Source organism: Alternaria arbusti (genome assembly GCF_024043155.1).
Source record: "Alternaria arbusti strain BMP 1465 chromosome Unknown scaffold_12, whole genome shotgun sequence".
Taxonomy (NCBI): Eukaryota; Fungi; Ascomycota; class Dothideomycetes; order Pleosporales; family Pleosporaceae; genus Alternaria; species Alternaria arbusti.
In genome coordinates, this window is record NW_026249952.1 from 716,371 (window position 1) to 731,269 (window position 14,899).

At 53.0% G+C, this 14,899-nt stretch overlaps 6 protein-coding genes across 6 annotated transcripts; 3 read left to right on the forward strand and 3 right to left on the reverse strand.

Annotated features, from left to right (window-relative positions):
- Positions 1–281: 281 nt before the first annotated feature.
- Positions 282–560, forward strand: J4E86_008205 (uncharacterized protein; the record flags this gene model as incomplete). Its single annotated transcript, XM_051448719.1, has 2 exons — positions 282–378; positions 427–560. 2 exons carry the CDS (start codon positions 282–284, stop codon positions 558–560), a joined length of 231 nt encoding a protein of 76 aa, XP_051300315.1.
- A 589-nt stretch (positions 561–1,149) lies between these two features.
- Positions 1,150–1,869, forward strand: J4E86_008206 (uncharacterized protein; the record flags this gene model as incomplete). The annotated part of the gene is made up of 1 exon (XM_051448720.1): positions 1,150–1,869. The coding sequence occupies one exon, from the start codon at positions 1,150–1,152 to the stop codon at positions 1,867–1,869; it is 720 nt and encodes a 239-aa protein (XP_051300316.1).
- Positions 1,870–3,460: 1,591 nt separating this feature from the next.
- On the reverse strand, positions 3,461–7,345 carry J4E86_008207 (uncharacterized protein; the record flags this gene model as incomplete). Its single annotated transcript, XM_051448721.1, has 2 exons — positions 3,461–6,162; positions 6,187–7,345. The coding sequence occupies 2 exons, from the start codon at positions 7,343–7,345 to the stop codon at positions 3,461–3,463; spliced, it is 3,861 nt and encodes a 1,286-aa protein (XP_051300317.1).
- Positions 7,346–8,642: 1,297 nt separating this feature from the next.
- J4E86_008208 (uncharacterized protein) lies at positions 8,643–10,943 on the reverse strand (the record flags this gene model as incomplete). Its single annotated transcript, XM_051448722.1, has 5 exons — positions 8,643–9,128; positions 9,185–9,566; positions 9,623–10,450; positions 10,507–10,600; positions 10,658–10,943. 5 exons carry the CDS (start codon positions 10,941–10,943, stop codon positions 8,643–8,645), a joined length of 2,076 nt encoding a protein of 691 aa, XP_051300318.1.
- Positions 10,944–12,039: 1,096 nt separating this feature from the next.
- On the reverse strand, positions 12,040–13,178 carry J4E86_008209 (uncharacterized protein; the record flags this gene model as incomplete). Its single annotated transcript, XM_051448723.1, has 2 exons — positions 12,040–12,929; positions 13,103–13,178. The coding sequence occupies 2 exons, from the start codon at positions 13,176–13,178 to the stop codon at positions 12,040–12,042; spliced, it is 966 nt and encodes a 321-aa protein (XP_051300319.1).
- Positions 13,179–13,733: 555 nt separating this feature from the next.
- Positions 13,734–14,643, forward strand: J4E86_008210 (uncharacterized protein; the record flags this gene model as incomplete). The annotated part of the gene is made up of 2 exons (XM_051448724.1): positions 13,734–13,956; positions 14,015–14,643. The coding sequence occupies 2 exons, from the start codon at positions 13,734–13,736 to the stop codon at positions 14,641–14,643; spliced, it is 852 nt and encodes a 283-aa protein (XP_051300320.1).
- Between the last annotated feature and the right edge of the window lie 256 nt (positions 14,644–14,899).

Sequence of the window (14,899 nt, forward strand, 5' to 3'; positions counted from 1 at the left end):
AGGGAAGGGGGGTTGCGCGACGGGTGTTGTTGACTACAGCTGCGGGTGAGGTGAGTGACGCGGAGGGTTCGCGGCAGTGCCATGATGATCTACGCCTGGCCGCCAAGGCCGCCTAGCGTGGTGGAAGTTCACCACCGCGGCGAGACATTGGCGATTCCCCGCAAAGCAGTGAGAGTCTCAGCACGCCAACATGGGATAGTAAGTTGCATTGCGCATGTACATCGAGGGTGTATGTTAACCTCGACAGCAAACCCTTCCGCTCGACCTACTATGACGACCGCATGCGGGCATCGCCGGCCCTGCTGCGAACCCGCGCGCCGTACCTGATCAAAAACACCATCACTGGCTTCGCTATCTGCACCCTGGTCATTGGCATCTGTATGGCACATGCCTTCTCTGCCTAGAGCGATGACTGATATCTTATAGACACATACACCATCAATGCCATCTCACAGGATGAGTTCGAGGATGTCATCGTACCAGACAAGCCTCTAGACCGAGCCGCACAGCCACTGGGCACCACCCAAGCACTCCAGCAGGCAGTCGAAGCGCGCAAGTAGCGAAATACACGACTTTGTATATTGGTGTATAAGAATATGGGCATTGGGCTGGCGCTATAGGATCATTCAGGGAATACCACTTCTTAACCATCTGATCTTGTTCGACCCACAGAGTTGTCTTGAATTGGTTTGGTATTCTATCGCAGTCATTCGCGGCGATCAGGTCACTGGCCGTGTTTTGTGCCTTCCACATGCACTTGCCTCTCTCTACCTAATGCTCACGACTCATAGATTTATGGTTGCGTTCAATGGGTGCGCCTTGGCTCTGGATCCTTTCCATACCCTGGGCCGTCTCCCACGATCACTGCCGCCTGACCTTGGCGAACTCAAAGTTCGGTATACCGCGATGTGGATCTGGTTCAGCCAACAGTAGGTGCTCTATTACAACGCCAATTTACGTATGATGTATTCGCAGCCTACGAGCCTCATGGTTTCAGTCATCACTTAGTGCAGCGTGACCATCTGAAGGTGGCAGCGTAAAGAGCGGTAGCATCCATAAACTAGCTGTGTGCCTGGAAATTTCTTCTGTACAACTTTCCTCAGACACATATAAGACTTTCTCTGTCTATCTTACACCCCATCGCTAGCTATGGCTTCTCTTACCACCACCAACGCCGACCTTGCTCGGCTGAGCGCGAGCACCGACAGCAGCACTACCACCAACGAAGCCGATTTGAAGGTCTCCACCCGCGTCCAACGAAAAGACAAGCCGTCTGTTAGGCGCTGGTTCAGCTTCGTTCGTAAACTTGTCTCCTCCAACAACACACGAAAGCAGTCAGAGTGCTCGACATGCGGAAAGAAATCCGAGGAGTCTCTCGTTCAAACCTCCCCTCCCAGAGCATCATCCACCATCGCTATCGCTCCCTCCAGTGCTTACGAGGAGGACACCGAAAGCGCGACGAAGGTGGACCCAACTGCCTTCACGAGGCCTGTTGCGCGGTCCACACCCGTAACCGCACCCGCATCCCTTCGCCGCTCGGCTTCCGCCCCTGCTCTCGCAAGATTTTATTTCGAGGCAATCTCTGAAGAACCAACAGACTCGTCGACACATCCATCAGAAATCGTCGAAACCATCAAAGTCGTCGACTCCACGCCACCCAAGCCGGCAAAGGCCAAACGCAGTCACGGCCCCCGCAAGCCGATCATGAACACCCCCGACCTGATCAAGAAAATCGAAAGGGACAACAAGAAACGCCAGGGACCGCCTGTTCGAGTGGCTGAGGTGAAGAAGAATAGCAGGGGCGCTGTTGCCTCGGCGTCTGGTGCGAAGGGTGTTCGTGCCAACCCGATGAGGTGGTCGCAAGACTAAGGGAAGGACGAGGGTCATCGGGAAGGGTGGTATCAGGGCATTTACCCCATATGGGCTTAGGAAATGCGCATACTCAAAGTCATCGCGAAGGCGTGACGTAGGAATGTTTCCTGCATCTTGCATCACTGGCACACAGCAAGATCTGCGAAAAGCTTCACATTACCTCCTTATTCTATACAAACCTTAGAATCAATACGCGTCATCTTCGAACACATTGCACCTCACTCGCGATACCTATAATCACCATACACGCGCAGTAGTTTGAGACTCTGCTATATGCTAACAGTCACTTCAAATTCCTTCAAGTGTTAGGAACGAACTCGAGTTTTTTGAATTTTCCTGCCACACAGATAATACCCAATGCATTGTGCGCGACCTCTGCTGACTACAACGTTGATTTCCATGGTAGAACGCTTTGCAATACCACACCCGGGCGACTACCATGTCGCCCAACTCTTTCGTCGGCTCCACATCCCACATTTGTCAGCTCCAACCTATCCATTCAGCGCATCCCTATTGTATACTACTTGGACGACATACCTCTACTTTAGGCTGATGCAGACCTTTCCGGTCACCATGTAGCCCCCAGACTGGTTCTCCGTTCTTTAAGAGTAATGAACCAGATAAATCATAGGCACAGTCATGGCTTTTCGAATAGAAAGCCCACATACCTTTTACATGATAACTCTCTCAACTCTAGCAGTTCTACAAAGCCCATCCAACCCATTCAACAAACCTCCCATCATCCCCTTACCTTCACCCACACACGCAACCACAAAAATGGCACCAAAGCAAGCACCAATCTTCCCTCCATCCACCAAAAACCCAATTCCAAGCCCACGCTCAACATGCGCTTGGGAGATTAAAGTACAACAAGTTCGTGAGAACTCCCCCGCCTCCCCCTCCCTCCTCTTCGCCACACCAATCCGCTCCTTCACTATTGCATCGAAGCGGAAACGCTCGCCAAGCGAAGATGAAGACAACGTTAAAAATGAGGACAATTACGAACATACACATGAACAGAGACATGTTTCAAAAGTCGCAAAAAGGGAGGAGGTATCAGACACAGCGTACGATGCCGATGACGAGGATGAGTACAACACTGAAGAGACATCTCTTCCAATCATAATACCCGATCCTCACTTCTGGTATAGGGCTCCGAAGTGGCTTTGCCAGCCCCAGGAATATTGGTATCCTGCAGTACCACCACAAGAAAAGCGAGAGAGCGAGGAAGTGCCTTGGTATTACAAGGCTTCTCCTTTTCTTCAGGATTATTGGGATCCTCGGCGCCGTATCCTTGCTGAGAGGCAATGGAAGACGACTTATGCAATGCATAAGACGGGTGAAGCGGATGTGAAGATTAGTGTTGGAAGACGGAAGAAGTACAAGGCGGGAGAGGGTTGGGCAGTGGTAGAAAAGAACTTGAGTCTCGAAATTGCGGATAGAGGATTGCCGAGTTTGGCAGAGGAATAGCATTGGAGTTGGGAGAGGTTGAACGGCAGTGCGATTGAGGATGTTGAATAGCTATTGGAGAATTCGTCGGAATAGGGATACCATTACCACACCATACCACCAGCTAATTGACTACTCCCTAAACCATCTCCTGATCCCCCACTTTCTGCTTCTCCACACCATCCACCGTGCCCTCCCTGCCCTCCTTTCCTCCCTCAACCCTAAACCCCACACCAGGCACCCTACTCCTCAACGCCAAACTACTACAAACCACAGACACACTACTCAACGCCATCGCCAAACTAGCCCAGACAGGATCAAGCCTGATATGCTTCCTCCCCGTATCCTCCATCGCCATACCGCCTTCCATGCCAACACCGTTATGGTGCATGTCCATCTGTTTGCCTCCGGTGGTGATGGGAAACAAAACGCCTGCGGCGATGGGCATGGCGACGAGGTTGTAGATGAGCGCCCATCCGAAATTGAAGTATACGCGACGGAAGACGACGCGGGAGAGATCGAGAAGGGTGAGGATAGTTGTTAGGCGGGAGTTGATGAGGATGAAGGAGGAAGACGAGAGGGCGATGTCGGAACCGGAGCCGATTGCTATACTGAGGTCGGCGGTGGAGAGAGCGGGTGCGTCGTTGATGCCGTCACCTACCATGGCGACAGTTGCGCGTTTTTGCTTCTTGTCTCTTTGGGATAGGAAGGGGATGTTGAATACAGACTTGTGTGGCTTGGTGAGGGTCTGCTGAAGGTACTTAATCTTCTCGGCTTTCTGGTCTGGGAGGACGCCGGCAATGATGTTGGAAGTTGGGATGCCGACTTGCGCGCCTACAGCGTTGGCTGTAGTTGGGTTGTCACCAGATAGCATCCAAACGTCTATGCCGCGTGCGTGTAGGGCTGATATGACGCCTGGTGCCTCGGGGCGAAGTGGATCCGCGATGGAGAAGGTACACGCGAGTCGCCAGGATGACGCAGGTTGAATTTCAGTGACGGCGAGTGACAGGGCCTCCGACGTGTTGGATGGCTCGGACTGCTCTGCCACACTTTGCTCACCGGTTCGTGGTAGAAACAAGGCGACTAAAGCGACCGAATCTCCCTGCGACTTCCACTTCTGCAGGGATGACGCATCGGCGGCGAGGATAGGGACGTTATGGTCAGCCATGAAGCTTTCATTACCGATGATCGCCACGATGTCTTGTCCATCGACCCTGAAAGTGCCCTTGAGACCCTTGCCAGGCACCTCATCAACGTTGACTGCTGTAGGTGTATTGTGGGTCTCCTTGCTACAGAAAGAGACTAGCGCTCGAGCGATAGGATGATTGCTGTTCTCTTCCAATGCCTTGACAATACCCAACACGATTGCAGCGTTCTGATCATTAGAGAACTTGTGGTTCGTTACTGCTGGATCGCCACCCTGTGTCAAGGTGCCAGTCTTGTCAAAGACGATGCAGTCGAGTGAACTGGCTTCTTGGAAAGCTTCACCACCACCGCGGACCAGGATACCATGTTTGGCGGCCAGTCCACCTCCCACAAAGAGCGCAGTGGGTGCGGCTAGTCCGATACCGCAAGGACAAGCGATGACAAAGACGGCAATAGCAAAGCGAAGAGACCAAAGCTCCCAACCGCCAGCAGATTCATTCTTCCAGTCGTTCGGTATCGCACCAGTAGTACCGAGGATGAGCCAGACAAGCCAGGTGACGATGGCAGCGGCGATGACAAAAGGTACAAAATGCGAAGTGATAGTATCAGCGACGCGTTCGACCGGTGCGCGATGTGACTGCCCTTCACGCACAGCATGGATTATCTGATCCAACATGGAAGTACCCGATACTGTCGTAACCTTGATCTTGACGGGTGAACCTTTGTTTACTGTACCGGAGAACACAGTATCACCCTCGGTCTTCTTGACCGGACGCGACTCGCCAGTCAAGCTAGACTCATCAAAGCTAGTGCTGCCTTCAATAATATCTCCATCGAACGGTGGCGAAGTGCCATTGTGGACTCGAACGACATCACCGACCTCGAGAAGATCAGTCGCGATCTTAGTGTCGCCTTTTTCTGCGTCGACAAGAACAGCCTCGTTTGGTCGAAGCTTTCCAAGCGAGGTGACAGCATCGCCAGTCTTGGCTTTGCTATAAGCTTCCAAGAAACGGCCGATAAGTAAGAACATCGTCAGGAAGACTACTGCATCAAAGTAAGAGTCGTTCATGGAACCAGAAGACTTCTTCGTGGCAGCCAAGATGAGCTCTACGATTGATGCCAGGTATGCGATTGTCGTACCGAGTGAGATGAGCATGTTCATGCTGCCGAAGCGGGTAAAGCGGTGCAGATATGGGGTGCGGCTTCCTGGTCGCCACATTGATCTCAGCTCTTTCAGTGCACGCCGATGGAATGTATCAGCGGCGAGGAAGTAGATAGGCGTAGCGAGGAAGAATAGTGCCCAGCTTAATCGAGTGACGTTGCCGGCCCACATCTTGCCCATGAGGTATGTGCGTATGGGGTCTTTGGAGCTAATCAAGCTCATGAAGACGATGCCGAGAACGAACGTCGGAATCGCGGTGATGATGCATAGAATGAGGCGGATCAGAATACGTTTCCGCTCTTCCGCATGCATCTCGCGCGCGCGCTCTTCCAGTGTCGGAGGGTGGAAGACCGAAGGCTGGAACACTGGGTTGAGGCTCTTGATCGTCGAAAAGATCTTTCGGATCGTGAAGCGAGGAGGGTCCGGTACATATCTGACATGTAGAATGGGTTGCTCGAGCGATAGTGATGGAGAGTCGATTACAAAACTGCGCTCGTTCTCAAACGCTTCTTGTAATCCTCGGGTAATGTTGTCTGGGCAGTGGTGGCAGAACATACCCTCTATGCGAATCCCGACGGAACGCTCGATGGTGTCGGTCACTGTGGTCCCTTCTTGAACAACTCGATCGAGGGTAGCGGTGTACCCGACATCCTCGATACTTTCCTTGATCTCTGGCAGATGTTCCTTGCCTCTGAATACGATGGTCGCACTATTCGAGATAAGATTGATATCGACCTTCTCAATCCAGGTCAAAGGCCGTAGCGCCTGGTTGACGTTTCCGACACAGGCGGAGCATGTCAGACCTCCGAGAGAATATGTTGCGCGCCACCGCTCGCTCTGTTGCTTCGACGCGGCTACAGCTCCGGGCGATGTGGTCTGCACCTCCTCGAGCTTCTCCACTGCGACATCGAACCCACAATCTTCGATCGTCTCGACAAGCTCCTCGCACTTCGCTTTGCCACTAAAGACTATCACTCCGCTGTTAGTCAAGAGATTGACATTGACTGACTGAACCCATGGCTGTTCCTGGACCGCGTGGGTAATGGCAGAGACGCATGAGCTGCACGTCATGCCGGTAATAGACAGCGTTGCTTTGTAGACTTGTGGGGCCGCAGGTGAGTCAACAGCAACGAATGTCTCGGATAAAGGCGACTTTGGTTCAGGCGACGAGAAGCCATCGGAGCTACCTCTGGGTGAAGTCGTGACGATAGGCGCAGGCTTGAATCGCAGCAACTCGTCACCGTGCAAGCTAACCCCACCACCTTCTCTCTTGCACTGCTCGCACTGAGCTAGGTGAGTTTCTTTCTTCTTCATGTCGTCGTGTGAGTCTTCAAGGTCGGCAGCAGGATGTAGCCAGTGATTGACGGCGCGCTCAAAGCTAGTGTGCCACTCCTTGCTCTTACCCTCGGGGTTCTTAACCTCGATCGGACTCCGGACAGCCTTGATGTCTTGAAACACGCTGTGTATCTCGAATCCCGCAGCCTCTAGCGAGACGGTGATGTCGTCAAGGTTGAGAGAAGCGGCGTGGCGTACAACCACTGAATGTGAAACGATGGAGACGAATACGTCTTGTGGCGGCGGTGAGAGCGCGGTGAGAGAGGCTTGGATACCGTCCACACATGACGGGCAGTGGAGATTAGAAATAAAGCATGTCGTCGTTGTGGTGCCGTTCACCGCAGGATCGCGCAATCTGGGTAACGGCGCAGCGGGAGACATGGTGACTGGTTCGCGTTCGGGGTGACCTTGGCTGTGTAATATCGACAATGTCGGTACTCCTCAATCAATCGGGTGGATGACTCTCTTGCTCAGGCGATGATTGATAGATGTCAGTGGGCGCTGGTTCCGGGGTAGTAGCCAACGGCTGTCGTCGCGCAATCAAAGCAATCAAGGAAGCGACTGGGCGTGGACGAAGGAAGGAACGTTCAAGGAAACACAACACGATACTGGAACCTTCAGATATAAGTGAAACCCGAATTTTCGAGCCTTTTCTGCGAAATGTGTCATTGCTACCTACATTTCTGATTCATCGTCCAAAAACGTGACAGTGGCGGCCGCACAAGTCGCGCAGTTGCCACGAGCGAGGTTGAGTGGGTCTCCGCACAAACTGCGCAGTGGCAGGCCACCCGTCTGACTCGCCGGGCCGCATCGTTGGCAAATAAACCCTTGCGCAAACATGTGCATGCAGCATTGCGTGTATGTAGAAGGAATCTCACTTCAGGCACTCTTCTTTGTCTGCGTGCTGGCTTGGCTTATGCCGCACTGGCGTCAGCGGATCTGCAGCCACGTGAAAACAAGCTTCTCGCTTGCCCCGGATTCGTCCACCTTTGGCTCCCGACATGCATATGTCTTCATCTAGATATATGGATAGCAATCTGGAAATACCGACAGCCCTATGCAGTGTATCACGCGGAAGGGCGGCATCGTGATTGCGGAGGACCAATACCGGTACGGGCCATCCAGAAGGAGAGCTGTGCGTCTTGCGAAATTATTTCCCAAGCGGGTTATACTCTAACAGGCGTGTGTAGGCAAGCGCAAAGACTCTGCGAGCGAGTGGGTCTTCATCTGAACTCCGGCCGTGTTAACAGCAGTTCAGAATCTGTGGACACCGCGCTAGAAGCCCGATCTTCCGCAGGCACGTCTCTTGATCTCCAAATCCTAGGCGCAAAATTTCCAGATGATGATTAGTATAGAAGACGGAGTCACTCAAAAAGCACGATAGATCTTGTAATGTTCAGCAAGAGCGTTTCAGCAGTACTCCAGTACTGAGGGCAATAGAATCAGGGCTTGGGTCGGCAAAGTCGCATTGGGTGTGCCGTAGACAGCAGAGTCGAGTTGCTTTGGCATAATCTGGGCTCTGGGCATTGGGCTCTCAGCATATATGACGGTTGCTTTCCACAGATGTCGCAAATACTGCGCTAAAAGGAAGTCACCATCTAAAGAAACAAGAAAATGCGGCGCTGCCAGCGCCGCCTAAGGCCCATCTATCGGGCTCCCGTGAGAAGGAAATTGGCACCTAGATCCCAGCTGTGGTCTTTTTCGATCCGGTCGTCTTGATGTGCCCTTTGGGTGTGTACGGTGGTGGGTTGGTATGCTTGTGAGCATCCATCTCTTGCCCTGATGACGAGTCCCTCATGACGCCGTGTCCTTGCTCAGCGCTTGCCACCTCAGCAATGGGCCTGCCAGCTAGTTCACCCTTGGTTTCCATCGGTGCCGTCGGCTCGGTTCCTTCGTAACGGCGTTCCGTAGGAATGAAAGCATCGTAGTATCGTGGCATTATGAAGCCGAGCAGGATAACGATTATAGTGATTATGGACAAGATGAATCCGGCAATCATCATTGGATCGTACCGTAGAGTGTGGAATTCGGGGAAAGCGAAGGAGAAGATGATGGCGAGGACGGGTCCACTGAGATAACGGAGAAGGAATGGCATGAAGGCTGGTATCGTCCAGTTCTTGCCCTGGCCAACGATGACGTTCAGGTCGCGACGGAGTTGGTTACCCTGCCGTATTTGTTAGTTGACTGGAGTACCAGAGTGGTTCAGTTGTTGCGACTTACCGAATAGAAGGCGAGGAACCAGAACTTCCGAATGAAAGCATTCCCGTTCCAGAAAGACGGCGCTCGTGCGGCGGGAGCCTTTGCCACGAAAACAGCAATTACGGCCATAAGGAAGTAGAAACCGATACCAGCACCGGCGCCTGCTCCAGGTCGGCTGATGCCATGTGCAAGACTAATACCAAAGACTTGGCCGCCGAAGAAACCAACATTGTATATGACAAAGGCGGGCAGGCCGGTTTCCTCAACGATGTCTCTCCATCGGTACACGGTCGTAGCGCTGGAAACCTCGCTCCAGACGACAAAGATTAGAGCGACGTTGTTAACCCAGCGATCAATACCATCGAGGAGGTAGTAGCCGAACTCCGTGCAATATGGAAGACACCTAAATTGCCAAAGTCAGCGAGCAGTTCTTATAAGTAGCTGGGCAGCATCACTTACATCAAAAATGAGAGAACGGTCAGCCCAGTAACCACGACAGGTCTCGAAGCCTTGACCATGCCAGAATCGCAAATAAGCGTGACGACAACGTCAAGCATGACAAAAGCCGAACTAAATCCGAGCACAATGAGCGTGAAGAACAAGAGCACTGCCCAGAAATTTGCTCCAGGCATTTGTAGCACTGCCTCAGGAAGTGTCAAGAAACCTACAACGAAGGCGCCGAGTCGCTCACCGTCCTGTGGCCACCTTTCGAGAAAGCCTACAACGCCAAAGACGGCGAATGCAGCGAAGTTTTCGAAAAGAACGTTGCTACCACAAATAAGACAAGCGTCCATTACGGCGTTGGCGTGTTTTGTGTTGTAACTGGCGTACGACGTGAAGTATCCGAAGCCGATACCGGTGGAGAAGAAGACTTGGCCAACAGCTGTCTGCCACACGACTCCCGAGGCGAGTTGGTCGCTCCTCCAAGTTCTCCAAACAAGAGCAACACCTTCACTCGCATTGGGGAGAGACAGCGCTCGGCCAACGAAGATGATGGTGGTGACGATGGGTAGTCCCATGGTGAAGTATACGACGCGACCGGTCATGCCGACTCCACGGAAGATGGATATCCAGATCAAGAACCATACAAAGATACTCCAGCCTACAGTTGAGCCGATCAGAGCTCCGTTGGGATAACCGGTGAATGAAGCTACGGAATTGCCATCCGGCGTTAGGCTTCCCTCGTTGATTGCTCCGCGCTGAAGAACGTCTTTGTAGTAGAAGTCCTCGATGCGGCCTTCCCATGGCAACGGACTCGTGAAACTTTCTTGGAAGTATCTCATAATCCTGGTGACAAAGTAAGTACAGGCCAGACGTCAATATTGTTTGGAGACACTGCATACCATGCCAAGTTCACAGTAAAGTACTGGACGACAAGGAAACTGACGATAACAGGCCCCATACCGACTCCTTTGAGACGACGGTTTATGTTGTTGACTAGCGGCAGATGGTTAGTTGGTATTCCATACGTAATCGACACATGAGCTGTCTTACAGGCAATGACGGTACCACCACGGTACGCTTGACCGATTGACACTTCTAGGATGAGCGCCGGAATAGCAATGAGGAAGACTGCCAGAAGATATGGAATGAACCATTGTAGGCCATAGTTGTTGTACAGCACACTCGGGTATCTGAGCAGGTTTCCTTGTCCTGCGCAGCCGCCCATGGCAGCGAGCAGAAAGGCTGCTCTCGAGGGCCACTGGTCACGGCCATCTTCGCTTTTCGAGGCTTGAGGCGCCAAATAGCTGCCTATCTTTCGCAGGTATCGCATCGCCATCTTGTATGAACAGCTATCTTGCGAGAGTTGAAGTGAGGTGTAGAAGGCCGGGCCTCAACAAATCGGAAGTATCGGGAGCAACGATCCCAAATCGACCTTTCTTCGGGAGACTGTGAAATGTGGGCGGCCCTAGCCATTACATGTGAGAAGTGAAGTACTTTTGTATTCCGTTCAGAGCAAACGCCCCACTACGTCCGCCAAGATCGTACCAGTCTCTTCAAACCCACGTTCGGTTGCTGTTGGTAATGGGTTGCGATTTCCCTGCATTTCCCAGTTCACATCGCATGGTTGACCCACCCGATCCTACACCGGGGGTACGACTACGGCAACCCCGACGTTAACAATCGCCATGACACAAAACAAGCTTTTCCTGCAAGATGGGTTTTCTTGCTCGCAATTCACAAAACCTCATGGGACAAGAACATGGTTTCCAGTGGCTCGGCGGGGGCCGCCGTTGATTGCCAAGCTTCCGCCGGGGAGGGTGTGGAGAAAAGCTCATCGGCAAAGGCCTGGCGTACGTAAGAGGGTTGGGGTCGAAAAGATTCCGACAAATCATATTCTGTCTACCTGCCGAGTTCCGCGTGCCAATGCTGGGCGTAGCTCGGTTCCGCCGCAGCTGTCACGTCACGATCGCTCCTTCTTCCGCATTGATTCGCGCTTACCATTCAAGCAATCCGAGTGCTTATGAAGAATCGCGACCTCTGATGGCGTGCTCAGGAACCATCGCATGGGGAAAGAGTGAGTCCCTTCATCCAACGTGCTTTCGTGAACAGACAACTGTGGCAAAGCCCGACAGTCCCTTGCGATAGCCGATATAGCCGACTTCAGGCGTACCATCCGATCCGCGTCGGACGCGTTGGCTGCGCGTAGGATGCAAGTGTGGTGAGCCATGCTTCGCAGCACGCCGGGAACAGTGGGGCAGCCCACCACTTCGGTAACACATGCAGTGTATTATCTGGGGGTGGGCCTTTTCAGTGATATCATAGGCGTTGGGCGAGGTGCTCTACTCGTGTAGTACACCGACGAAACCTGCAAACTTGTTGTGATTGATGTGTGGAGCCCAAGCCGAATGTTGGGATCGTGCACTTCGAGGCGATCAGGTGTCCGACTCGTGTTGTGCCTCCCACTGAAGATGTTTGACCATGGCCTTTTCCGCTTCAAGCTCGGCTTCAAGTGTGTTGATGCGATATGTCAGCTCCGTAATCTTCGCTTCTTTTGCCTTGACTGTGCTACGGCTGACGTCCCGACCTCTCTTGTATCCTTCGGTGTTCTTGGCGTGTCGAACTAGTAAGCTTTTGACCTCGCTCTGTACAGGTTCTGCGAGGTGCACGTTGTTGTTCTGCAGGAGATCGAGCACGTCCTTGACGATGTCCTCGTTCATTGCATTTCTGAATCGATTTGGAGTGGGAGTCGCGTCAAAGGAAGATGACGGGGTTGCGGTCTGATGGTGCTCGTTTGCATCAACGTTGGATGAAGGAGTAAAGAGAGCGCCGCCTGGTGTTGGGTGTCTGGGTGCGAACGGGTTGTCTCCTGGGGATCTTCGGTCGGTTTGGGGCGTCTGCAGCCCATGATTTCTAGAGCTACTACCTGTGTCCATCTGCCATGGGAGCTTCTGTCGTTTGGGTGCAGGGGTCGTAAAGTTGGTCGTCCTCACGGCCTTGCTCGGCGTCTCAGCCTCAACCATGGCCTGATTCAGATCATCATCGTTAACCTGCCCGAGGCCATATTCGTCATCGAAATCTTCGTTGCTAGGTCGTGTTCGCTTGCGACTTGATGCGGCTGGATTCGTTTCGATCGTGTAAGGTGGTGGAGGGGAGGGTTGACGTCGGGAAGGAGTGACTGGGTTGGTGGGAGCTGGGTTGGCAGGGCCGGGTTCGGTGCGAGAGTTGTTCGCAAGGGCACTCTGCTCCCTGGCATGCGCCTGATCATCCCATAAGAAGAACTTGCATCGGTCCTCGGCATCCTGAGGCTTTTGGCAAGAACGAACTGGCGCGCGTTAGAGAGCTAGACCTTGACAAGTAAAGCAGAAGTAACATACACCACCTTCCCTTGTTCGGGCCTGCTTTCTTAGTTTCGAAGTGTACTGCTGGCAGTCGGGGATTGCAGTCGCCTAGCCGTTGTCAGTGGTACTCATGTCTTGTGGGAATGTTTGGACTTACAGTGCCAAACACCGTTCAGGAACTGGCCCTTGGGTGGCCCGCCGCCGCCGCTACGTCCTCCTCTAAAAGCAGACATGATGATTCAGGGAGGATTAAATCGTGATGATGTCAGTGTTGGTGCGATACTAGTGCGGAGGGTCATGTTTGTATCCAAAGTAGACAGAGGTGGCTGGTAACAAGGCGGCGGCTGGGGCTCTTGTGGTCCGAGCTCGAACCCTAGCCAGCGGGGTGTGAGGTCACCTCAGGCACGGCACCGCGTTCCTGGGGCGAACGCTCCACTTCGTTCCCGCCGTATCTCGTATTGACCACTCGGAGAGTCGCTGGCCTGGATGTACCTGCAATCAATCGTCGACAACGAATTCAAAGTCGACCCTTTTACTGCCGTTGGCCCCATCCCGGCTTGGACACGCGGCCGCCTCCGCAGCTGGAATCCGGGCATGTTCTCGACCATGGCCCGATGGCTCCCCTTTGGTCTTTTGTCCCGCATCCAATCCCGCGCACCTCGCACGCTTGGCTCCCATCCCGAGTACTACCATTCACGATAACCATGTCCTGTGCGGCTGTATAGATGCCACAGCGAGATTATTGCTCCACCCCTTCCACATATTAGCATATCGCGCTCGCCATAAACATGCTCATCCGCTCAGCGCGACAGATACCGCCGTCGCTCCTCGTCCTGCTTGTCTTCCTCGTCTTCCTGGGTTGGCAACTCAGTCAAGGTCCGAGCCATGAAGAGCCTCCACCACCGCCGGCGCCTCCGGCCAAAGGAGATAACAGGCCTTCACGGATCGCCGTCGTGACGTTTGTCACGGATCAGAGATCTTATCTCCATCTTTCGCTCAAGAACAAAGACCGTAAGCCCAGCCTTGTCGGAAAATCGCACTGAATGAAGCTGACGCATAGACTTAACAGACTACTCACGACGTCACGGCTACGACTTCATCACCGACTTCGAAGCGCACTCCGAGCCGCGCAGCCCCGTATACTGGAAGTTCGACATGGTAGAGCGGCTGGTCGAAACCAACAAATACGACTGGATATGGTGGCTAGACTTCGACACACTCATCACTGACACCGGAGTCGCAGTCGCCGACGTAGTCAGAGACGAGTTAGAAAAGGCTGAAAATGCAAACGAAGTCGACTACATCTTCACACACGACTGCAACGGCCTGAATCTCGGATCCTTCCTCGTCCGCGCGCACGATCGATCGCTCGAATTCGTCCGTCGCGCACTCCAAATACGCGATGAAGCAGAGAAGAGTGACGACAGCAAGAGTTATAGCGAGCAAGACGCCATGGTGCAACTGCTCAAAGAGCAACCATATGTCAGCAGACACGTCGTGGCGCCGCAGTCAAGGCTAAACGCCTTTCCGAAGGATATACCCTGTTTCGAGAACGAAGAGGGCGAGTGGAAGCCGGGCAAGTTCGTCCTGCATTTCGCAGGCGCGTGGGCACATGTCAAGGGTGAAGATCCCACGGGTCAGCTCATGAAGAAGTACGAAAGAGATATCATATGGGGAAACTGGAAGGAATTCTATTAATAGTACACATGCGAACGATTTCGGACATGTCGGAGTTCAAGGATGTACACGATATCCAGGGTTATCATTCTTACCATATACTGTCTGCCCTCACATTTTGACTCTCAGACCGCAAGAGCGCAGTTTTATCTATCATTTTAAACACACGACGCATTCATTCATGTCTTGCCATGCACATTCAGTCTCGCTCCATACCAGACACCTTCTCGACGTCACAACCAGTATACCATGCAATCACGATAGCGTAGGGTGTACA